This window comes from Oryctolagus cuniculus, chromosome 13, assembly GCF_964237555.1.
Source record: "Oryctolagus cuniculus chromosome 13, mOryCun1.1, whole genome shotgun sequence".
NCBI classification, from domain to species: domain Eukaryota; kingdom Metazoa; phylum Chordata; class Mammalia; order Lagomorpha; family Leporidae; genus Oryctolagus; species Oryctolagus cuniculus.
The window spans coordinates 91,259,415-91,284,826 of NC_091444.1; the positions used below are offsets into that span (position 1 = coordinate 91,259,415).

Here is a 25,412-nt window from a genome sequence, read left to right on the forward strand (position 1 = left end):
ACAAACATGTTACCACATTCTAAAAGATCTTTTTCTTTATGCTCTCACCATTGATTACTTCCCAAGTTTTCATTGTGTTGCAAAAGATAGGGTTTCAGTCATTTTTATGGCTGAGTATTATTCTGTAATGTATATATACCACATTTCATTTATCCAATTATTGGTTGATGGACATCTGCATTGATTCCATATCTTAGCTATTGCTAATTTAGCTTCTATAAACCTGGGGGCATCACACCCCTTTCATTGGCTGATTTCATTCCCTTTGAGTAAATTCCCAGGAGTAGGCTGGCTTGTTCATTGGTATATCTATTTCCAGATTTCTGAGGATTGTCTGTACACTCTGTGATAATAGTTATACCTATTTACATTGCCAACAGTTCATTAATGTATGTTTTTCTCCCATCCTTGCTGCATTTTTAAAAATTTTTGAGTTATAGCCACTCTAACTAGCTTGAGGTAAAATCTCATTGTGGTTTTTATTTGCATTTCCCTGATGGCTAGGTGATCCTGGGCATTTTCCCCCCAAGTTTGGGGGCCAACATTCTGGCATAATGGGTTAGGCTGCTGCCTGCAAGATCAGAATCCCATATGGGCACCAGTTCAAGTAGCAGCTGTACCACTTTCAATCCTTCTCCCTGCTACCATGCCTGGGAAAAGCTCAAAAGATGGCCCAAGTTATTGAGTACTTGTGCCCATGGGGGAGATCCAGAAGAAGCTCCCGGATCCTTGGTTTGTCCCTGTCCAGCTCTAGACATTGTAGTCATTTGGGGACTGAACCAGTGGGTGGAAGATCTCTCTATCTGCATCTATCCCTCTCCCTCTGTAACTCAGCCTTTCAAATAAAATAAATCTTAAAAAAAATAAAAATAAAAACACCCATGTTTGTTCTGTTCTCATTCTGCCATCACTTCCCCAGCCAACCTAGTCCACAGTGGTTTTCTATCACCCATGAATCTCATTATGTCTCTATGTTTCCTAAAGAGCCAAGACCCTGCAGGCATAGCCAGCATGTTATCTGGGTACAGGCACTGTACTGGGCAGCACAGCACTGTTAGGACCACTGCCTTTACAACCATAATTGTGGACAGATCCACATCCCAGCTTGGGTAATTTCTTATAAAATTCAAGTTCTTTCCACATTCTCAAAGTGGTTGCTACTAAAATCTCATTACTTTTTCCCAGTGCTGATTGAAAATAAAAAGCACAAGTTTAAGCATAAAAGAAATAGATAATTTAATCTATTGAAGATAGAGTATAGCATACTTCTGTCCCAGTATTTGGAACCCTGCTGAAAGAGGATGATTTGGGGATTTTAAAGGAGGCTACAAGGAAGGAAGAATCAGGAATAGGGGATCAAAGAATATGGACAGCTGCATGTGACGTGAACCATGATAGATTCTGGCCCAGTTTATCTTTGCACAGCTTTATCTTGCAGGTGCCTCCTCATTCCACAATGATGACACACTAGCATTCCTCTCCCTGTAATGAAAACCAGAAAGATTATTTTTCCACCAGAATTGTTCAGTCCCATAGCAGGAGGGGAGCCATAGATTAAAACATAGAACCAACCTGAGTGTGTTTATCTTGGTGAGCTAAGGAGATAGTTGTGGAATTATCAACAATGTCTACACAGCATTCTGTTTCAGGGGAGGCATGTTTTCCCCCTAGCAGCTGTAGCTTTAGAGAACTACTTGCCTCAGTAGGAAACTTCTGTTATTTAATAAGCACAGTCCTCTGGCTCTGTCATTTATGACACTTTGAATATAATTGGCCAAGGCTTCAATGTGCCAAATTCAGTCCCCATTCCTAACTGTGGGACAGAGATAGTAAGATCCTACCAGTGGAAGACATAACTGTGAGGCAAGTTTTGGAAACTGGCAGACTTCTGTATGTTTTTCTATTTTCTTTGAATAAAAAGGAGGCCCAGGTACATCATTGCTAACCCAGCAGCAGCCAAGCCCATCAATATTCCCCTTTCAATGCTGTGGATATTTATTCTTGTGCTTCCTCTAAGCTGCAAGGGATGGGAGAGTGCTTTGAGCTCAGCTTTCTGGGCTAAGATACCTTGTGGCAGTGCTATTGATTCTGCAGTTTCTGGGAGAGTTACTACTTCATATCCAACCCTTGATTTTCCTGTCCTGTGAAGCTGTTTTGATACACGAAGAGTTCCCGATCTGTAACCTGTAAGGGGATATCAGTCAGATCCAGCCTAATAAGATGTATCTTACATGACCTATAATCAGTCACATAGTTTCCTCAGGGGAGTCTGAGGGCAAGGTGGATGGATTAAAATATGATTCAGTTTTACAGGACCATTTCAGTTATCAAATAGTACAGGTTAGTTTTTACCATAGGGCCTGAAGTAAGCAGTAAGATCCTTGTTGTTACAGAAGCGGCAGCACATAGTAAGCTGTATGCACTGTAGTGAGATGACCAAAAGTGAGCTCTGTCTCCTACAGTACTTCACACGTGGCTGTTATTCTCAGACACCGCAGCCAGTTTTTGGTGGAATGTCCAGATTTTTAAATGTATACCATTGGTCATTTTATTTTCCCCAAATTTTGAGTCATTCCTTCCAGTCCTAATCCTTGCTTCTCATGTACAAAGAGGTCAAAGCCCTTTCTCAACACCTCCCTAGGTGTGCTGTAGGTGCTGTCTATAGAATCTAGCACTACATGTGAGGATGGCAGGTATCACTTCTAGTTAGCATCTCTCTTTTGAAATTGGGGTACTCTTTAATGGGTATAGTTCTATCAGAGTCTTTTGTGACAGTGACTACCAGGCAACCACACATAATGACCCTCCCTTTAAAACCTCTTGGCTTTAACCTAATTTTGTTTAGGATTAAAACCTGTGATTCCATCTTGATATTTATTTCCTCTTTGTGATCAAGATCTTTTGGGGGGCACAACGCTGATCAGCCATCCTGCAGCTAAATTTTACTTATCCCTCATTGCCCAGTTAGATTTGACCCAGCTATTGATCTGCTGCCATGTTGGAAGGGAAGTCATGACCAGGAGGCATTTTCAAAGAACAATTTTGTCCCAATTTGAGCAACAGAGAGGTTAAACAAGTGGCTCTCAAACTAAATTTACCTGAAGTCCATTGTTAAACTTACTTTTGTTTATTCTGTAGGTGCAAATCATCACCTCAAAGTGCCAGGCATTATCCTGCTGAGAATTGTACTTCTGTAGACTTCTTACAGGCAGTAGGCACACAACTCAAATAGGAAAACACCAAGCACAAGATAAATCAGGTTGACATCTTAAAAATAGTGAATAGAGATACAATCAAATAGTAGACATGATAACTGACAATTCATGTAAGTACAGCATGAAAGGTTGAGTATCCATGTTAGTCTCAGACCCAGAAAACTCTCCAAGTTAGCAGTCTAAAAACAATGAACAGAGTTACAGTCTACAAGCAGGTATGCTATAGTTTGTTGATTGGCTATTTGCCTTAAATACAGTAACTAAATTTCCTTTGACATATAATCTCACACTTGGAAAATTCTCCAAGTTAAAAGGCAAATCTATGACAAAACTAGATTTTTTTAAAGCTACAGTGTCTAGTATTTTGAAATTTTTGGATCTGCTAAAATATTCGAGAAGTCCATTTACTCAGTGCAAGACTGAAGACCCTACAAGCCAGGCATTTTATGCATGAGATTTAGATATGCCAATGTTTCCAAATATATTCTGTTATTGGAACAGATTCTGATGAATTCATGAAGACAATCACATTGCCCCCCCCACATATACCATATTTATAAAAATTTTTGAATGTTAGAGCAATTAAGTGGAGGGAGTAGAAAGTAAACACTTCTTCTCTGGTTACAGAACAACACTTTACCAAAATACAGTAAACCACTGAAATCACGGGAACAGTTTTCCTGAACCTAGAAGGTGAAACATTGAAATATTAGAACCAACAACACTTTAAATGAAAGATGGAAATCCCCAGATGTCATTAATTCATTTAGTCTGATTAACTTTTGTCCTGTTTTACATTAGATACTTTCTAGGTGTTCCAGGATTTTCCCCCCAAGTTTTGGACATTCTTACCTATTCCGTTGATTTTAAAGCAGTCTAAAATCTGTATTTAAGAACACTGCTTAGGGTTTTAGAGAAGAATCAGAATTGTTGATACAATGTCTCAGAACATATCTGACAGGTTTATGAAACTGTCCCTATTCAATCTCTGGGCCAGTGATGTGAAGGAGTCCCTCAAAGTAACTGTTCAAAATAAGGACACTTTTCATTGTGAAATAATATCCACCCACTTAGAGTGAGTTAATCAGTTACAGGCCTGATGTAGTCATACTTATAGTGATCACCAAATATTGGAAAATGAGTAAACACCCAAAGCAATCTTCCTTATTAACACTCAGCTCTTTGCAAACAATGAGAATTCAACAAAGAAAGCAAATAACACAAGAAATTACCTTAGTGAAACACAAATGGTTTTCTTGGCCAGGTACCAAGGGGTAAAACCACTAGTATAGAATCAAGTTATCCTGTCATCCAGGATTTTAAGATAAAAATTTGCTGTCCAGTCATACTAGAGTCAGAACTGGAGAGGAAAAGAGCATGCAGGAACTGACCTGAAAGCCAAGGAATAGAGTCTGCAATTAAATTACATTTCTAGAAGATGGTCAAAACGATGAAAGGAAAACAGATGAAAAGAACCGTGGTACAGCTGTCAGTGATGCGCAGTGGCTGAAGCAGCCCCCTGCAATGCTGGCATCCCATATGAGCAGCAGTTCAAGTTCTGTTACACTTCTGATTCAGCCCCCTGCTAATGGTCCTGAGAAAGCAGCAGCAGATGGCCCATGTACAGTGGCCTCTGCACCCATAAGGGAGAGCCAGCGGAGTTCTAGGGTCTTAGCTTTGGCCTGGCCCAGCCCTGGCCTTTTCAGCCATTTGGGAAAGTGAATCATCAGATGGAAGTTCTCTCTTTCTCTTTTACTCTGTCTTTAACATAAATATTTTTGAAACCACAAAAACAAAGATGGAACATAATATATGAATTTCCCCAGGGCAACAAGTGGCTCTGGCAGCTGCTGGGATTGTCCCTGTTTCCCCCAAAAGGCAAAACCTCAAAAGCAGGGACTGTTAACACCGACTGAAGTGGCCTCTCCCTCCTCCAACAGCTTGAGTGGGTACACCTTGGTGCATTGCCACAGCCAATTGTTCTATCCATCTATCCATTGGCACCTGGCAGCAACAAGGGTGTGAACATATCTGCCACATTTGCCAAAATTTTCCATTTCTGAATGTTCTTGGTTCCTGTCCCCAGTGCTCAGTCAAAATACTGATAAGATGTGAGGGTAGGAAAAGATACCGTTCAGTCTATCAACAGATGAGGGGGTAGAAGACTTCTAACTCCAGAACTACCAATGTGCTGGATAAGGGTGTTTTGGAATTTTTAAAAGGAGGCTGTAAGAAGGTGGGAGTCAGAATATTAGGAGAGTAGAATAGGGACAGCTGTATGTTGTTCTTCAGCTGGGCAATAAGGGGCTGGCTGGAGTCACAGTGGTTATCTCATCTAGTAACAGGCTCAGATCATGCTGAAGTTCCTCACTAGTCAGTAATGCCAAACTCTTCAGACCAGGGTTTGGATGGCCAGTGGGATTCAATGCTTTTTGCTTTGGGCCTAAAATTCCCCTAAATGAAACTCCTTGAGTCTATTCCAGTCATTAAGGTGCTATCTGATTATAACCTTCCAGGGCTGGCTATTAAAGTCCCTCAATTCAGTGAGTTAATGTAAGGAAGGAAGGCTAGAGACAGGGGTCTGATGGTATAAAAATTCAATGCATTATTTAGGGTCTCAGTTTCAGCTGTAATAAAAGAATTAAGCTGTGAGAAGATGTGCTGAAACACTAAGGATATACAAATATTGATTTTTAAATTCCTTATGTATCTTTCTGTCCACGTCACATTTGTAATTGATTACAAATCAGACTTGACAGATTTAAGCTTTGTTGGGAAAGAACTTCAAGGAGCTATGGCTCTTCTAAATAGATAATAAATAAATAAATCTTCTTTAAAAGAACTTAGAAGCTACATAGATGCCACAGATTAAAATAGGAAGTTAATTAATGTCTCTTCAAGGTCTCATTATTTCCAGACAGGGTATTTTCAGGCTTGTGTGTTTCCTTTAGTATCATACATAAACACACTTCAGTTCAAACTGTAGCAAGTCTAGAAAGCTGGATGAGTTTTAACAATCCACTGATCACCGAGAAAGCACAAAAAGCTGACTGGTGTCAGAGTTAAAGAAACAGACTGTTCTTTTTCCCAATCTGCTGTGGGTAAAGCAAAGAGGTGTTCAGAGCCTCAGACATTTCAGTCCTAAGACCCTTGAGATTCCAGCCACCATTAACAGAAATTCGGATACCAAATCTTTAAAACTCCATGAAGATGATCAAAGATGCATTTCTTAGCCATCCTCGCTTAACTCTAATTCTATTTTCAAACAAATCTACATTTATGCAAAATAAACATCTTATGAAATTTAACCTTCACTTGTGATAAGAATTTAAAAAACTACTGTGATCAAGGAACTTCCTCCATGTAGCTGAGGTGGACACTTGAGAGTGTGGCGACAGTCGTTTCTGTCTCTTAGTATTCTCAAGTTGTGTAAGCTTCTGCTGAGTGTGAGCATGATCTGTGACTTCCCTCTGATGATTACAGTATGGGAATTGTGAAGAGTTTTGAAGATGTTTTACAATTCCAAAATCATTAATTAAAAAAAGTTAGTACAAAAGTAGGTTATAATGGATTATCCAGATTTAAAAATCATAGGTGACAAACTGTCTTTCCTGAATGAACAAAGTGATTGGAGGTAGTCCTCAAGGTCAAGAACTGGGACTAGCCACTAGGAATGGACTCAGACAAAATATGAGATTACAATTGCATGTGACTTTGAGAAAGTAATTTTGTGATGATGTTATACATCAATAGAATACTAATTCACTAATAAAGACTATCTACAAAAATCAAACAAAACAAAAATCCCAAATACAACATATATATACTATTTCCCTTTGAAATTTCAATGATACATTAATACCTATAATATTCACTTTTTCTCATTATTGTTCTAGGAGTAGGAGCAGAAAAATAAAATAAAATAAAAATAAAATAAAATAAAATACCTCCAGGAACTGGTAGGAAACAAACTGTCAATATATAGAACCCTTGGGGGAAAAAAAAGCCCATGGATTTATACTGATAGAAGTAAAAAAATATGTTGAAAATTTGAGAGCTCTTAAAATGCTGCACTGAGACCACATGCATTAAGGAAGCTTGTCTGTCGGTTCCAAGATTTCAGAATTGGCAGGGAGCTTACTGATCTAGCCCAGATGAAGATAGTTTAATAAAAGTGGAGATAGTGTAGTCTAAGGGAAGAGTCAGGGAAAAAATGGCAGAGGAAACTCTTCTGTAATTAGAGGGACACAGTGGACCTACATGGAGGGCTTGGGCACCCATAGCTTGGAATTCAAATAGCTGAGAGGCTAGGCACCAGCACTGGAAAGTGAGGTGAGATGAGACTGCAGTAGCCTGAGACACTGGCCAACAAGCAGCAGGAAGGGCCTAGAGGGAATGGGGCTTGAAGCCCTGTGGGGGAAAGTACACTAGCCTAACTAGAGGAGATAAAAAATAAAAGGGAGAGTACAGACACGTTTCTGTCAAATCACCTTCAAAGACATAGGAGCCAACAGAGTAAGCGCCACTTTGGACATATGTAACAGCTGTGCCAGCTCTGGGCTGCAACCAGCAATCAGCTGAGTGGAGACTCGACTCTGGTAGGGAGAAATAACAGGCGGCTAGGAACTTGTGACTGTGTGATGCTTCTGAACTGGGACTGTGGGAAAAAAAACCTGAGGGTGTGTGGGAGAACTCAAGGTGCGGCTGAGACTTTGAGTCTCATTGGCAGATGCCACAAGCTCAGACAGCCCTGGTTACCCGGGAGAGACATTGCAGGGGAATATGAACTTATACTGAGGACTGCACAGATCCTTTGTGTGGTCCTTGGAACAGAGCAGACGAATATTATGCCCAATCGTACTAGCACTCAGGCACTGATTGCCATCGAGGGGAAGAGCTCAGCTGAGCAGAATTGCTTCCCATTTGATTAAAATATAAAAGGGAGGGAAGATTTACCATGCCAAACCTGGGGGTGTCACCTTAGGCATGCCCTTAATCTTGAAAAACTGAACAGAGATCTCTGGCCACACACACCACAAGCCTCTAGAGATTCAGACAGTCCAATTATCTACAAAGTCATTGTAAAACAATAAAAGGCACTGAAGTGGGGGGGGGGGAGAAGAAGAAATCAATGAGTATCTCCACAAATGCCAAACCACAATTGGAACAATCCAAAAAATAAGAATAAGGAAGACAATATGATACTCCTAAAAGAACATGACACTTGGCCAGTGCCGTGGCTCACTAGGCTAATCCTCCACCTGCGGCATTGGCACTCCGGGTTCTAGTCCTGGTTGGGGTGCCGGTTCTGTCCTGGATGCTCCTCTTCCAGTCCAGCTCTCTGCTGTGGCCCGGGAAGGCAGTGGAGGATGGCCCAAGTGCTTAGGCCCTGCAACCACATAGGAGAACAGGAGGAAGCACCTGGCTCCTGACTTCGAATCGGCACAACATGCTGGCCATAGTGGCCATTTGGGGGGTGAACCAATGGAAGGAAGACCGTTCTCTCTGTCTCTGTCTCTCTCTCACTGTCTAACTTTGCCTGTCAAAAAAAAAAAAAAGAACATGACACTTCAATACAAGATTATGAAGTCGATGAGAAAGAAGAAATGCAATAAATGGAACTCAAAAATTTGATGATTAGAATACTTAGAAGTAATCAAAAACAAATGCATGGACTACTGAAATCCATGCAGGACATGAAAGAAAATCTCTCTCAAGAAAATGAAATCTTTGGAAGAATCAAAATGAAATGAGGAATCCAATAGAACATGGAATTGAGATATTGAAGAGAAATCAAAATGAAATGAAGAATTCAGAAGAACAAATAAAACATACAGTTGAGAGTCTTTTTTTTTTTTATTTTTGACAGGCAGAGTGGACAGTGAGAGAGAGAGACAGAGAGAGAAAGGTCTTCCTTTTGCCGTTGGTTCACCCTCCAATGGCCGCCGCTGCAGCCGGCGCACCGCGCTGATCCGATGGCAGGAGCCAGGAGCCAGGTGCTTTTCCTGGTCTCCCGTGGGGTGCAGGGCCCAAGCACCTGGGCCATCCTCCACTGCACTCCCTGGCCATAGCAGAGAGCTGGCCTGGAAGAGGGGCAACCGGGACAGAATCCGGCGCCCCGACCGGGACTAGAACCCGGTGTGCCGGCGCCGCAAGGTGGAGGATTAGCCTATTGAGCCACGGCGCCGGCCCCAGTTGAGAGTCTTAAAAACAGAATCAGTGAGGCAAAAGAGAGAATATCAGACTTAGAAGACAGAGCACAGCAAAGTATACAGTCAAACCAAAGACAAGAAGAGGAAATTAGAAATCTAAAAAATATTATTGGGAATCTACAGGATACTATTAAAAAACCCAACATTTGGGTTCTGGGACTTCTTGAAGGCACGGAGAGAAAAAGGATTAGAAGGCCTTTTTAGTGAGATACTAGTAGAAACCTTCATAAGTTTGGAGAAAGAAAGAGACCTCAAGTACAGGAAGCACACAGAACTCCCAGTAGACAGGACCAGGACAGATACTCTCCATGACACATTGTAATCAAACTCACCACAGTGAAACATAAAGAAAAGATTCTAAAATGTGCAAGAGTATTGCCAGATTACCATCAGAGAATCTCCAATTAGACTCACAGCAGACTTCTCATCAGAAACCCTACAGGCTAGGAGAGAATGGCGAGATATAGCCCAAGCACTAAGAGAAAAAACTGCCAGCCCAGAATGTTATATCCTGCAAAGCTCTCATTTGTGAATGAAGGTGAAATAAAGACCTTTCATAGCAAACAGAAATTGAAAGAATTTGTCACCACTCATTCAGCCCTGCAAAAAATGCTTAAAATGTGTTACACACAGAAACACTGTCATCAACATGAAAGAAGGTAAAGGAAAAAAAATCTCTCAGTAAAAGATTACAGGAAGTTCAAATATATATTAGAAATATCTTTGGAAAAATGACAGGGCAAGTCACTACTTACCAATAGTCATAATGAACGTAAATAGCTTCAACTCTCCAGTCAAAATTTGAGGACTGGCTGAATGGATTAAGGAACAAAACCCATCTACTTGCAGCTTACAAGAAACACATCTTTCCAACAAAGGTGCATACAGACTGAAAGTGAAAGGTTGGCAAAAGATATTCCATGCCAACCAAAATGAAAAATGAGCTGGCATAGCCATATTAATATCAGCCAAAATAGACTTTAACAACAAAACTGTTAAAAGAAAACAAAAAGGGACACTATATAATGATTTAAGGGATCAATCCAACAGGAAGATGTAACTATTATAAACATTTATGCACATAGTTACAGGGCACCGGGATATTTAAAAGATATGTTAAGAGACTGAAAGGAGACTAAGACTCCAATACAGTAGTAGTGGGGGAATTCAATACTTCACTTTCAGCAAAGGACAGATCAACCAGACAGAAAATCAACAAAGAAACAGTAGATTTAATTGACATATAGACCAAATGGATCTAACAGATATCTATAAAACTTTTCATCCTGCACTTAAAGAATATAAATTCTTCTCAGCAGTACATGGAACCTACTCTAGGACTGACTACATACTAGGCCATAAAGCAAGTCTTAGCAAATTCAAAAGAATCAAAATCATACAGGCGTCTCTCAGACCACACTGGAATAAAGCTAGAAATCAGCAACTCAGGAATCTCCAGAGCATATGCAAGCACATGGAGACTGAACAACATGCTCCAAATTGAACAGTGGGTCATACAGAAATCAAAAAGAGAAATCAAAACTTTCTGGAAGTAAATGATAACAACACAACATACCAAAATTTATGGGATACAGCAAAAGCAGTGTTAAGAGGAAAGTTTCTATCAATAGGTGCCTACATCAAGAAATTGGAAAGCACCAAATAAATGAGTTATCAATGCATCTCAAGGATCTAGAAAAACTGCAGCAAACCAGACCCAAAACTAGTAGAAGAGAAATAATTAAAATTAGAGAGGAAATCAACAGGATTGAATCAAAAAAAATTACCAAAGTTCAGCAAAATGAAGAGCTGTTTATTTGAAAAAATAAATAAAATTGACACCCCATTGGCCCAACTAGCTAAAAAAAAAGACCCACATCAATAAAATCAGAGATGAAAAAGGGAATGTCATAACAGACACCACAGAAATAAGGAGTCATCAGAAATTACTACAAAGAGTTGTATGCCAACAAGCAGGGAAATCTAGCAGAAATGGATAGATTGCTGAACACATACAACCTACCTAAATTGAACTATGAAGACACAGAAAACCTAAACAGACTCATAAGCAAGTCAGAAATTGAATCATTAATAAAGGCCCTCCCTACAAAGAAATGCCAAGGACCAGATGAATTCACTGCTGAATTCTACCAGACATTTAAAGAAGAACTAACTCCAATTCTCCTCAAACTATTTAAAACAATTGAAAGAGAGGGAATCCTCCCACATTCTTTCTATGACACCAGAATCACCTCAATTCCTGAACCTGAAAAAGATGCAGCCAAGAGAATTACAGACCAATTTCCCTGATGGATAGAGGTCAAAATCCTCAATAAATTTCTGGCTAATAGAATGCAACAACACATCAGAAAGATCATCCACCCAGACCAAGTGGGATTTATCCCTGGTATGCAGGGATGGTTCATCGTTCGCAAATCAATCAAGGCGATACACCACATTAACCAACTACAGAAGAAAAACCATATGATTATCTCAATAGATGCAGAGAAAGCATTCGATAAAATACAACACCCTTTCATGATGAAAACATAAACAAATTGGGTATAAAAGGAACATTCTGCAACACAATCAAGGTAATTTATGAAAAATCCAAGGCTGATACCATATAGGGAAAAGTTGGAAACATTTCAGATCTGTTACTAGCAGGGATGCCCACTCTCACCATTGCTATTCAGTTTAGGACTGGAAGTTTTAGCCAGAGCCATTAGGCAAGAAAAAGAAATTAAAGGGATACAAATTGGGAAGGAAGAATTAAAATTATCCTTCTTTGCAGACAATGTGATCCTTTATTTAGGGGATCCAAAGAATTCCTCTAAGAGACTATTGGAACTCATAGAAGAGTTTGGCAAAGTAGCAGGATATAAAATCAATGCACAAAAATCAACATCTTTTCTAAAAACAGACAATGCCATGGCTGAGAAAGAACTTCTATCTATCTCATTCAAAACAGCAACAATAAAAAAGCAAATACCTTGGAAAAAAGTTGGCTAAGGATATCAAAGATGTCTATGATGAGAATTACAAAACTTTAAAGAAAGAGAAGAGGATACCAAAAAGTGGGAAAATCTTCCATGCTCATGGATTGGAAGAATCAATATCATCAAAATGTCCATTCTTCCAATAGCAATTTATAGATTCAATGCAATACCAATCAAAATACCAAAGATATTCTTCTCAGATCTGGATAAAATGATGCTGAAATTCACATGGAGGCACAGGAGACCTCGAATAGCCAGAGAATCTTATACAACAAAAACAGAGCCAGAGGCATCACAATACCAGATTTCGAGACATACTACAGATTACAGGGCAGTTATAATCAAAACACCACGGTACTGATATAGAAACAGATGGCAAGACCAATGGAACAGAGTAAAAATACTAGACATCAGTCCAAACATCTACAACCAACTTATATTTGATCAAGCAGCTAAAACCTATTCCTAGAGCAAGGACAGTCTCTTCAACAAATGGTGCTGGGAAAACTGGATTTCCACATGCAGAAGTATGAGGCAAAACCCCTACCTTACACCTTATACAAAAATTCAGTTAACATGGATTAAAGATCAAAACCAAAACCTGGAACCATCAAATTATTAGAGAACATCGGAGAAACTCTGCAAGATATAGGCACAGGCAAAGACTTCTTGGAAAAGCCCCTAAAGGCACAGGTAGACAAAGCCAAAATTAACAAATGGGATTACATCAAATTGAGAAGTTTCTGTACTGCAAAAGAAAAGGTCATTAAAGTGAACAGGCAATCAACAGAATGGGAGAAAATAATTGCAAATTATGCAACTGATAAAGGATTAATAACCAGAATCTACAAAGAGATCAAGAAACGCCACAACAACAAAACAATCCATTCAAGAGATGGGCCAAGGACCTCAATAGACATTTTTCAAAAGAAGAAATCCAAACAGCCAACAGACACATGAAAAAATGATCAGGATCACTAGCCATCAGGGAAATGCAAATCAAAACCGCAATGAGGTTTCACCTCACCCCAGTTAGAATGGCTTATGTACAGAAATCTACCAACAACAGATGTCGGTGAGGATTTGGGGAAAAAGGGACACTAACCTGCTGTTGGTGGGAATGCAAACTGGTAAAGCCACTATGGAAGTCAGTCTGGAGATTCCTCAGAAACCTGAAGATAACCCTACCATACAACCCAGCCATCCCACTCCTTGGAATTTACCCAAAGGAAATTAAATTGGCAAATAAAAGAGTTGTCTGAACCTCAATGTTTATTGAAGCTCAATTCACAATAGCTAAGACATGGAATCAACCCAAATGCCCATCAACAGTAGACTGGATAAAGAAATTATTTGATATGTACTCTGTAGAATACTACTCTTCAATAAAAGAAATGAAATCCAGTCATTTGCAACAAAATGGAGGAATCTGGTAAACACCAGGCTGAGTGAATTAATCCAGTCCCAAAGGGACAAATATCGTATGTTCTCCCTGATCTGTGACAACTAACCAAGCACCTACATAGAAAATGGTGGAAGTGAAACTGACACTATGAGGAACAGTGATTTGATCAGCCCGTGTCCTTACTGTCAAGGAAAAACTTACTATTTTATTCTTTTTAGTATTTTCTTTTTCTACTTAATACCATTGATCAATCTCTTTATTTAACACACAATTATTCTTAGCAGTTAGAATCCAACTGAAAATTTATGCCTGTTAAAAATAAGAATGGCAATGAGAGGGAAGAGATGTGCAGTTCGGCAGAGGCTCACTTGAACTTACCCCTAAAGGTAAAGCTAAAAACATGCTATGGACTCCAAATCCCATTAAGTTGGCAGGTACCAATGCCATCTTACTAGTTAAAGTGATCAGTTTACGTTCATAATTAATCATAAAGATAGTATTAAGTGTCAAAGGGATCACATAAATAAGACCAGTGTCTGCTAATACTTGATAGAATTAAAAAGGAGAGAATGACTCAACATGGGAAGCAGTATACAATATACACAGCAGACTCATACAATGGCAAATGCCCTAAACAGCACTCTGGCCTCAGAATCAGCCCTTAAGGTATTCAGATCTGGCTAAAAATCTCATGATAGTTTCTCAGGCATGGAAAGCCAAGACACTGTGGCAAAAAATGACCTAAATGAAAGATCACTGTGAGTGAGAGCCCAGCAGAAACAATGGGCCATCAAAGAAGGAGGTACCTTTCTCTGAACGGAGGGGAGAATTTCCACTTTGATTATGGTCTTGTCTAAATAAGGTCGGGGTTTTTGAACTCAAGAGGCTTCCATAACCTTGACAGCTCATGACAAGAGCCTCAGGTTATTACTGATGTCATAAATGTAAGAGTATCAATTGTTAAATCAAAAACAAGAGTCCCTGTGCACTTACTCCCCATGTAGGATCTGTGTTTAATGTGTTGTACTATGAGAATTAATGGTAAAAATATTTTTCAAACAGTACTGTATACTTTGTGTGTCTGTGTGGGTACAAATTGTTGAAATCTTTACTTAGTATATACTAAGTTGATCTTCTGTATATAAAGATAATTAAAAATAATCTTAATGAAGAATGAGATGGGAGAGGGAATAGGAGGTGGGATGATTTTTGGATGGAAGGGTGGTTATGTGGGGAAAAACAGCTATAATCCAAAAGTTGTACTTTCAAAATTTATATTTATTAAATGTTTTCTAAAAATAAAAAACATAAAAATTGAATCATAAAAAATTGAGAAAGAACAGATATTTAGTCTCAAATGACGAAACCTGATTAAAACTAAGTGAAATGTAAAAGAGGGAACACTACACAGGAGAAATGCAACAGACAGCATCAGCAACATCACTAGTAATGGGAGAAATCAAAAGTGTAGGTTACATGACAGTATGCAATGATCACAGAATCCCTTCTGTTATGCCCTTAACAAAAAGTGTATAATCCTAACCTAATTATACTGAAATATCAGAAAATATCCAATCAGGGACATTCTGCATGATTGGAATTTAGTCTTCAAAAGATCCATGGTCATTAATGTCAAAGAAAAGGAAGGAACTCCTCCAGACTGAAGAAATCTAAGAAAGGCAACAACTAAAAGAAATTCATGGATCTGAGTGGGACTCTCTTATTATCAAGGACATCACAAGACATGTAACAAAACTGGAAAAAAATCTGCAGATACACAGAATAATGTTAACTTTGTGATTCTGAGTGTTTTATTGTATTTAGTATGTCCTTAACTATAGGAAATATATTCCAAAGTAGTCAGAGGTGATGGCATAATGTCAGCAGATGACTCTCACTTTCTTTAAGAGGGCAAATTATTTGTACTAAAACTTATTTTTTTTTTTTAATTTTAAGACTGTTTCCTAAAAGGTAATAAAAATTAAAAAGGAAACATGGAAAGCCATAGGTAAACAATTTCTCCATGAAGAAGGTGTATGAATCAATGCCTAAAGTTAAAATTACATAATTTTGGTAGCACTATAAAATTATATTGCATCCAAGCAATGGTATTGACACTGGCCAGAGTATCAGTGTACCAAAATGATGTCTATCCAAATCATTAGGTTTGTATGTAGTAGCAAAAATTGGCAAATACAAAGAAGCCCTTAATCCCACTAAAGTATTCAATTCAACTTGGTTTTCTGGGTGCTGTATAATGGCCACCATTTGGACAACTGAGTTTGTAAAAGTTAATCATACTGGTTTTCATCTGCAAAATCTGTGCTAAGTTAGTTATACATCCCAACAGTTTCATGTGCTGCAACTGGCCTGCCATTGGGAACAGAAGTTAAGGTGCCGTTTGAAATATCCTGAATCCCTGGTGGAATCCCTAGCAAGACCAGGCTCCCATCCTGATTCCAGCTTCCAATAATGTGTACTCTGGGAAGTGGCGAGTGATAGAACAAGTAATTGGATCCTTGCCACATAAGTAGGATACCTGAATTGAATTCCTGGATCCTGGCTTCAGCACAGCCCACCTATATTTCACTGCAGATATATGGGTACTGTACTATTGGAAGGGGGATCTCTCTGTTTTCCCCCTCTTTTCCCCTTTCCCTTTTTCTTGCTCCCTCCCTTACCACTATCTCTATCTTTCAAAAAATATAAATTGGAAATACAAAATTTCAATTGTAGATACATAACACTAAATGTTTCAGTTAATGAAGATTTTCCCACATAATATATTTAAAAAGAAATAACAGGTGTGTTCCATAAGCAGTGGTCAGTAAAATTTTATAATATAAAGAGCATAAGTAAATGGTAAATGTGTTACATAGCAGTGGTCAGTAATTGTTTGTAATACAGAGCATATTTTTTCTTTAAAATGTGTACATATTCTTTTGACACTTTTAAAAATACACGTTGACTTAAACTGGACTCGTTGGTTCCTAGGTCACTTTTTAAGTTCCTCAGTAGCTGGAAAAAAAAAGAAAGAATTCCATTTTTTAATATCAAAGATGTCATAATTAACTTCTTAAATCAGTACAAGTTGATAATTTCAAGAAAAATTTGTATATATTACTAAAGTACAAAATTAATATTAGATATAATTTGTCTATATTTACACAATGGAATTATTACTGTGAGTTAAATATCAGTGATCCTGTATTTTTCTTCTTTTTCATTCTTTCCTCAGCTTAACAATGTGATTAAAGATGAAGATAATACTGTCCATCTCTAAATAACCATATGCTATGTCTAAAAATATAGATGAAGGGGCCAGAGCTATGGCAGAGAGGGTAAAGCCACCACATCCCATTTGGGCACCAGTTCAAGTCCCAGCTGCTCCACTTCTGATCCAGCTCTCTACTATGGCTGGGAAAGCAGAAGATGACCCAAGTCCTTGGGCCCCCGCACCTGCATGGGAAGACCCAGAGGAAGCTCCTGGCTCCAGCCATGATGGCCAATTGGGGAGGGAACCAGTGGATGGAAGACCTCTCTCTCTCTCTCTCTCTCTCTCTCTCTCTCCCTCCCTTTCTGTGTGGAACTGTAACTTTTAAATAAATAAATACATCTTTAAAAAATATAGATGAAGAGGCAACTTCCCTATGGGGATAGGAATAAAGTAGGGCACTATCATAACACACACAGAAGAGAAATTGTTTCTAATTTTATGTCATTACTGCAGGTTTTTTTAGTGGCAGTGTCATGGAAGTTGACAGTACAAGGAAAAAGTATACCTGATAGATGGAAAGCAGACTGAATGCAAAGAGACAGAGCTCAGGAAGAGAACTTGTGGTATCATAAGTAGGCTGGTTAGTCTTGACAAATGGATTTGTGTTTTTGTTCCTTGCTAAGGATTTTGGAAACTTTCTTGAGGGTAAAAGTAAATGAGCCCAGATGTTAAGTCTACTGTCAAGCAGCTGCTTACGAACTTTGCTTGACTGGCTATGACAAGGACTTAAAATGGCCCTTATGTCACTACGATGCACTTAAGAAGCTGATGATGCCACTGTCTTCTGAAAACAGCTTTCGTAGGTAGGCTGACAGTATCACAGAGACAGCAGAAGCGTACAAAGTGTAGAGTCAGAAAAAGAGAAGCCCATAAACCATTTTGAGATATTTTAAGCTATGGGATATGAAGACTATATAATAAATAAATTCCTCATTATAATGTTGATATGTTCACATAGTTCATTAGCTTTATCTAAAGTAGTGAACCAAAAATAAAAAGGGATGCCACTTGCTACTTACAGTTTATGTCATAAATCAATGCATTCACAAAATTTGACAACTTACCTCCATCTCGTTTGCTACTTAAATTGTGTTGTGCTTTCCACATCTGAAATAAAATTTTATGTATAATATTTAAGTTAAACTAGTTACATTATCATGGGAATAAAGTATCAGTTAAAAATATGGTCCTTAATTCTTTTAAAGACTAGACCAAACTTGAAGATGGCTTAAATAGAAAAACAGTCACATATATTAAACAAAATTCCTAGTGATTTTATGTTAACCTAATAGGGAAATATGATTAAAAAGTACATTTAGCATTAATCTGTTTCATACATATTATTTTAGAAGGTGGCGTTTAATTAGTACAAAGGTTAAAACAAGTCAAGTCAGATTTTACAATAAATGAATGACTTTGTACTTACTAGAACAACTCTGTACTTTATAAAAGATGATTTTTTTCACTTTCATGTGTTTCCATAAACTGAATTTTCCATTACCCACTTCTAGAAAAACTAATTTTTAAGTATTACATGGTATTTTCATCATGGAATATTAAGCAAATAAGTAAAGAAAGTGGTATTGTCATAATGTCATGTAAAAATTCTACTGGGAAAACATTAGATAAAAAAACCATCCTGTGTATATTATAATAACACAACAGTACTGTATTCATATGGACACGAGTATTCAGAAAATTCTACTTTTCAAATTCAATTGTTAGATGCATGACTTTCTAGAATGAGAAATAAGGAAACCAATGTATAACTCTTTAATTTTCATTTCTTTTAGGAAGTTAGCAATGGGGCATGCATTGTAGACCAGCAAGGTAAACAGCTTCTCTGATGCCAGCATCCTATATTAAGGCATCGACTGCTCCGCTTTCATTGCAGCTCTCTGATAAAGCACCTGGGAAAGCAGCGAGAGACAGCCTGAGTGGGCCCCTAACACCCATGTAGGAGACCTGGGTGGAGTTCCAGGCTCTGGCTTTGGCCAGGCCCAGCCCTGTCCATTGTGTCCATTTGGGGAGTGAAGACGCAAATGAACCTCTCTGTCTCTCCCTCCCTCTCTCCATCTCTGCCTTTAAAATACATGTTGTAAAAATGTGGTCAAATTTTGAAACATTTGTTTTTTTAAGTTTGATCATATTTTTTAAAAATTATTTAATATAAACACATTTCATACAATTCACAAATACAGTTCTAAGAAGTTATTAATTTTAATTATCCACTTAATTATGAAATGTGAAGAAATATTTCAAAATATGTTGCAGCTGTCTCTAGAATATTCTTACTTAAATATTTTATATAAAAGTTATTATCTAATAAAATATTCCAACAGGCTTTAAATACTCCTCCTACACACACATAACATAATAAATAGTTGATGGAGATCATGATAAAGTAATATAAATACCTTTATTCTGGCATGAAGAAAAAATTTTGTTGACTCCTATATTGTTCAATGTTCTGAAAAGATCTTCCCCATGAAGTTGAGGTGTCAAGATCCTGAAGGGCAAACTTTAGAAATTGAACAATGTGTCAACAGCATCACCAAGTAGAATATGGGGGGGGGGGGAGAATAACTCACTACAATATGTTGGAAAGAACAGTTACTGGTAGAATCTTATGTTATCATAAATAAAAATTACATAAAGTATAAATCGCATTCTTACATAATTTGAATGAAGGAACTACCAATGTAATATTATTTTCCTCAATAGTCCTCCTATATATATTTCCTATGTATAATAGATGATATTATCTTATATTACACTCAAAAATATTTAATAGTATATGTTTTACATAGAAAAAATGAGATGTCCTGCTTGAAAAGTTCCTTACTTTCATGTTAAAGAAACTGTAACTTTATAGAGAACATTTTTGTAAAGCAATTTCAGCAAGATCATATGTGTTTTTAGATGACATGATTTATGTGGACAAACCTAAACACTCCACCAAAAAGCTGTTAGAATTGATAAACCAATTCAGTAAAGTTGCAAGTTACAAAATAAATATACAAAATCAAGTGCTTTTTCTAGGTTAATGATGAACTCACAGAAAAAGAAACCAAGAAAGAAATTTCATTCACTGTCAACAAAGAAAAAAGAAATTTCATTCACAATAGGCACCAAAAAATCAACTGTTTAGGAATAAATTGAGCCAAAGAAGTGAAAGGTGTATACAATGAAAAGTATCAAACATTGAAGAAGAGGTCATTAAGGACTCCAAAAAACGGATACCACTTGCTCATGGATTGAAAGATTCAAAATCATTAAAATGTCTATTCTATATAAGCAATCTACAGATTCAGTGCAATCCCTATCAAACTACCAATGACATTCTTTACAAAACTAGAAAAAGCAATCCTAAAATTTGTATGGAATCACAAAAGACCCAGAATAGTGAAAGTAATCCTGAATGAGAAAAGTCAAGCTGGAGGCATCTACCTGACTTCAAAGCATACTACAAAGCTATAGTGATCAAAGCAGCATAGTACTGGCATAAAAACCAATACATCTCTGCGAGTGAGATCCCATTGGAAAGAACAGATCATCAAAGAAGGAGGTACCTTTCTCTGAAGGGAAGAGAGAACTTCCACTTTGACTATGACCTTGTCTAAATATAATCAGAGTTGGTGAACTCAAATGGCTTCCATAGCCTTGGCAACTCATGACAAGAGCCTAGGGTGATTACTGATGCCATAAACAAGAGTGTCAATTTGTTAAGTCAACAACAGGAGTCACTGTGCACTTACTCCTCATGTAGGATCTCTGTCCTTAATGTGCTGTACATTGTGATTTAATGCTATAACTAGCACTCAAACAGTACTTTATACTTTGTTTTTCTGTGTGGGTGCAAACTGATTAAATCTTTACTTAATTTATACTAAATTGATCTTCTGTATATAAAGAGAATTGAAAATAAATCTTGATGTGAATGGAAGGGGAGAGGGAGCGGGAAAGGGGAGGGTTGTGGGTGGGAGGGAAATTACGGCGGGGGGGGACATTGTAATCCATAAGCTGTACTTTGGAAATTTATATTCATTAAATAAAAGTTAAAAAAAAAACAATACATAGAATGATGGAACTGAACAGAAAGCCCAGAAATTAATCCGTATACATACAAGCCAACTGATTTTTGACAAAAGTGCTCAGACCAAACAGTGGAAGTAAGGATAGTCTCTTGAACAAATGGTGCAGGCAAAACTGGATTTATATGTGTACAAGAATGAAATTAGATCCATACCTATCACCATATTCAAAAATAAACTCAAGATGGATAAAAGACTTAAATTTTAGACCTGAAACTATGAAGTTGCTGGAAGAACACATAGCAAAATCACTCCAAGACATTGCTGTCGGGGATGGCTTATTGGATAAGATCCCCAAGCACAGCCAACGAAAGCAGAACTAAATAAATGGGGCTATGTCAGACTCAGAAGCTTTTGCACAGCAAAGAAAATAATCAATAGAGTGAAGAGACATCCAAACGAATGGGGAAATATTTGCAAATCACTTTTCTGACAAAGGATTAATATTCCAGATATATTAGTAACTTTAAAAACTCAACAATAATAAATAATCCAGTTGAGAAATGGGCAAAGGACTTTAATAGACGGTTCTCAAAAGAAGAAATACAAATGGCCAACAAACATGTGAAAACAGGCTCAGCATCTCAAACCATCAGGGAAATGCAAATCAAAACCACAATGAGCTATCACCTCACCCCTGTCAGAATGGCTAAAATCCAAAACAGAGAGCAACAAGTGCTGGTGAGGATGTAGAGAAAGGGGAACACTTATACACTATTGGTGGAAATATAAATTACTAAGCCCCTGTGGAAAATAGTGTGGAGATACCTGAAAAAAAAAAAAAACAACTAGAACTAGATTTGCCATAGGATCCAACAATCCCACATTGGGTATATCTCAAAGACTTGAATACTATTAAGAGATACCTTCATAATTATGTTCATAGAAGCTCTTCACAAGAGCCAACATTGGAAATCAATGAAGCTGTCCACCATCAGAAAAATGGATAAAGAAAATGTGCTAGATATACACAATGCAATATTATTCAGGTATAAAGAAGAGAAGAAAATTCTACCATTTGAAGCCAAATGGATGCCACTGGAGGACACCATGATGACTGAAATAAACCAGACCTAGAAAGACAAATACTGCATGCTCTCCTTTATTTGTAGGGGCTAAAATTAAAAGTAGAATAAAGAAAAAATGTCTGTGTGTATTAGCATTATTGAAAATACTATTTTGTAAACATTTGTTATATATCTTTGTGAAACCAGTGGTTAAATGTGTTCTATTACTCTAGTTTCAATGATCTGTGACTACTTCAAAATTTATTGTACATTATTTTTATACCCATTGTCTATTTTTCCCACTAAACTAGGGTCTTTTGCTTTTTACTTGTTAAACTTCTTATTCTGGGAAGTGTTAAGCCTTTGTACTGTAATGTAAATTTGAAATGTTATCTCAAAAACTAAAGAAAAAGGGGGGGGGGAGTTTGGGAGGGAGAGATGGGGAGAATGTAAAGGTGGAGGGGAAAGTTATTAGGTCCTTAGGATTACATGTACAAAGTAAAATGAGTCTGTTAAAAACTAATTAAAAGTTAAAATTAAAAAAAACACTTAAAATTTTTAGAAATTTTAATGCAATCAATAAACCCCAGGATTGGGGGGAAAAATGAATACATGGATGGTGTGCATTGTGGTGTGACAGGATGACATCAGAGTATCTAGGGATCAGATCTCATCCATTATTCAAATCCAGCTTCTTACTGGTGTGCCTGCATGGCAGCAGATTATGGCAATGATGCCTGGGTTTATGCTACACTTGTTAGAGACCCAGATGGAGTTCCAGGCTCCTGATTCAGCCTGGTCCAGTCCTGGTAGTTGCCAAAATTCAGGGAGTGAACCACTGGATGGAAGATTTCTTGCTCTCCCTGTTGCTCTATCATTCACATGTATAGATGGATGGATGGATCGATGGATGGACGGATCGATGGATGGATGGCTAGGTGAATGTTAAAGTAATGGGTACTTGTAGAAGTGGACTCTCTTTACAAAAATTCTCCTCCAGGCTTTCATTCTTTGCTGCTTTACACCAGATATGACAGCTGAGGACAACTGCCTTTGAGAACCAGGTAAGATATACAATCTCATAGTGTAAAACCAAATATCCAGAGTATAGGGAGGGATCTTCCCTTCAAAGAGCAATTAGTCAAAGGGCCTTGAGTGTTGAATACTGTTTTCATCCTTACTGGTAGGAGGTTGCTGTGGTTCAGCTCATACCCACAAGTGAAAACTTTCAAATATCAGATGACCTTTTAAAAGACACTTGCATGGCAGGTATTTGGTGCAGAGCTTAAAATGCTGCTTGGATCACCTGAGTCCAGTGTCAGATGACCAATTTATGTGCAGGCTGCTGCAATTCCAATGAACTCAGAAAGGGAAAGGGAGTGCCACTTGCTACCTAAAAGTCAACAATTCCAACAAGAAAATTACTAAAAAGATCAATATGAAACCAAAATGGAAATGTGTTTTTCTCCCTTGAGTTTGCAGTCTTTCTGAAAATTCTTTTTAAATAACAGTTTAAAGATGGAGAAGAGTTGGAGAGATATTTCAGCAAGTGAACTCCATAGCAGTAACAAAGCACATCAAATACAGAAACAAATGTACTCACTCAGTAATGATGTACTGACAGGCTATGGCTAAATTATACTTAAGATTGCTGCTCAGAAAATAATGCAGCATTGTCTTTTAGAGATTAATTCCATAGCTATGAACACTGCACATATGCACACCTCTCTATAGTTTTTCAGTAATTATTAGTATGTTTAAATTATAGTTTTGACATCCTGCTGTATTTGAGGGAGAACTCAAATCTTTTATAAATCAGTATGTGGGACTGGCACTGTGGCACAGCAAGTTAAGCTGCTGCCTGCAGCTCTGGCATCCCATATGGGTGTGAGTTCAAGTCCTGACTGCTCTGCTTCCACGCAGTCTATCTCCCTGCTGATGCGTTTGGGAAAGCAGTGGACGATGGTCCAAGTGTTTGTAAGCTGTCACCCATGTCGGGAACCTGGAAGAAGCTCCTGGCTCCCGGCCTCAGCTTGGCCAAACCCCAGCCATTGTGGTCATTCAAAGAGTGAACCAGTGGATGGAAGATTGATTTGTATCTCTACCTCTCTTCTCTCTCTGTAATTCTGTCCATCACATAAATATTTTAAGAACTAGGAAATATGCACTGAGTTTAAACAAAATCAAGTTAGTTTGCCCATTTAAACTGTTGTAGTTCAAGATAGAATTATAAATATTTTAACATACAGAGGAAATTATACTTGCCAGTTTATAAATTACACTGTTTTTATAATTTTGCAAATATTTTTACAGTTTTACAAGTATTAAATACATGTACTTTGTTGCAGAGAAAAGGATTTGGAAGCAGTTTCTTGACAAGCAGATTAAGTTTTACCCTATAAAAACTGGTCTCAATATTTTATATTTCAATGGTCAACAAAGATTTCTATATGCAAAATATCCAACCAGTGGATAATTTTCAGGCTAATTTGCATTCTTGTTATTTTATAATAATGTGTTTGTATAACAAATAATAAAATTATAGAATCACTTATACACAGGCCAAAACATGTTAGGATAAAATTAGAATTCCAGTTTGGAATGAAAATTTAGCAAAAAACATACATGTAGCAACTTATTATCACTGTAAGTGTGTTAAGTGGCAAGGTTAAACTTCATATAATGGTGAGAGATTCAAAAAATGCTCAATGTTAGGAACATGGAGAAACCTTGCTTTAACAACAGTCATAGTGAAATCATAGGCGAAAGCATTAACTTATCATTTTTCTTAAAATTAGAATATGCTGATAGATCCTACGAATAATACAAAATACTCAACTCTTAAAAATAAAGGAGATGGGTAAAATAATTCAGTTATTTTCTTAATGTGTTGCTTTCTGGAATCAAAGCTAAAATCTGTTAATTTGGTTGTATGGATGTCCCATTCATAACCCTACTCTTTTCTATCATTTAGATAGTATGTTATCACCTCTCATAATATTATTAGATTTTTCCAAGTAGAAATAACTCAATCTACCACAACTGTAGAAAACATGTGTTTTTGCAAATAAGGATTTTGTGAACAATGGAAAAATGCCTAGAAACTCTTCCAAGGCATTTTGCAGTGGTGTATTGTGATAGAATAGTGATTTTTACCTAAGTCTAGTATGATTTTGCAAATTATTGCCTCATTAAGAAACCAA

At 37.5% G+C, this 25,412-nt stretch overlaps 1 protein-coding gene across 24 annotated transcripts in view; it reads right to left on the bottom strand.

The window, feature by feature from the left end:
• Nucleotides 1–16,655: 16,655 nt before the first annotated feature.
• LOC103352179 (putative ankyrin repeat domain-containing protein 20A3) overlaps nucleotides 16,656–25,412 on the bottom strand; it is a 144,980-nt gene continuing 136,223 nt past the window's right edge. For all 24 annotated transcript variants that reach the window (XM_070055922.1, XM_070055923.1, XM_070055924.1 and 21 more), the window contains 3 exons: nucleotides 19,526–19,629; nucleotides 18,173–18,215; nucleotides 16,656–16,849 (listed from right to left, as the gene is read on the bottom strand). In XM_070055922.1, coding sequence (XP_069912023.1) covers nucleotides 19,528–19,629 — 102 coding nt within the window. In that variant the 3' untranslated portion in view covers nucleotides 16,656–16,849; nucleotides 18,173–18,215; nucleotides 19,526–19,527. The remainder of the gene's footprint in view (nucleotides 16,850–18,172; nucleotides 18,216–19,525; nucleotides 19,630–25,412) is intronic.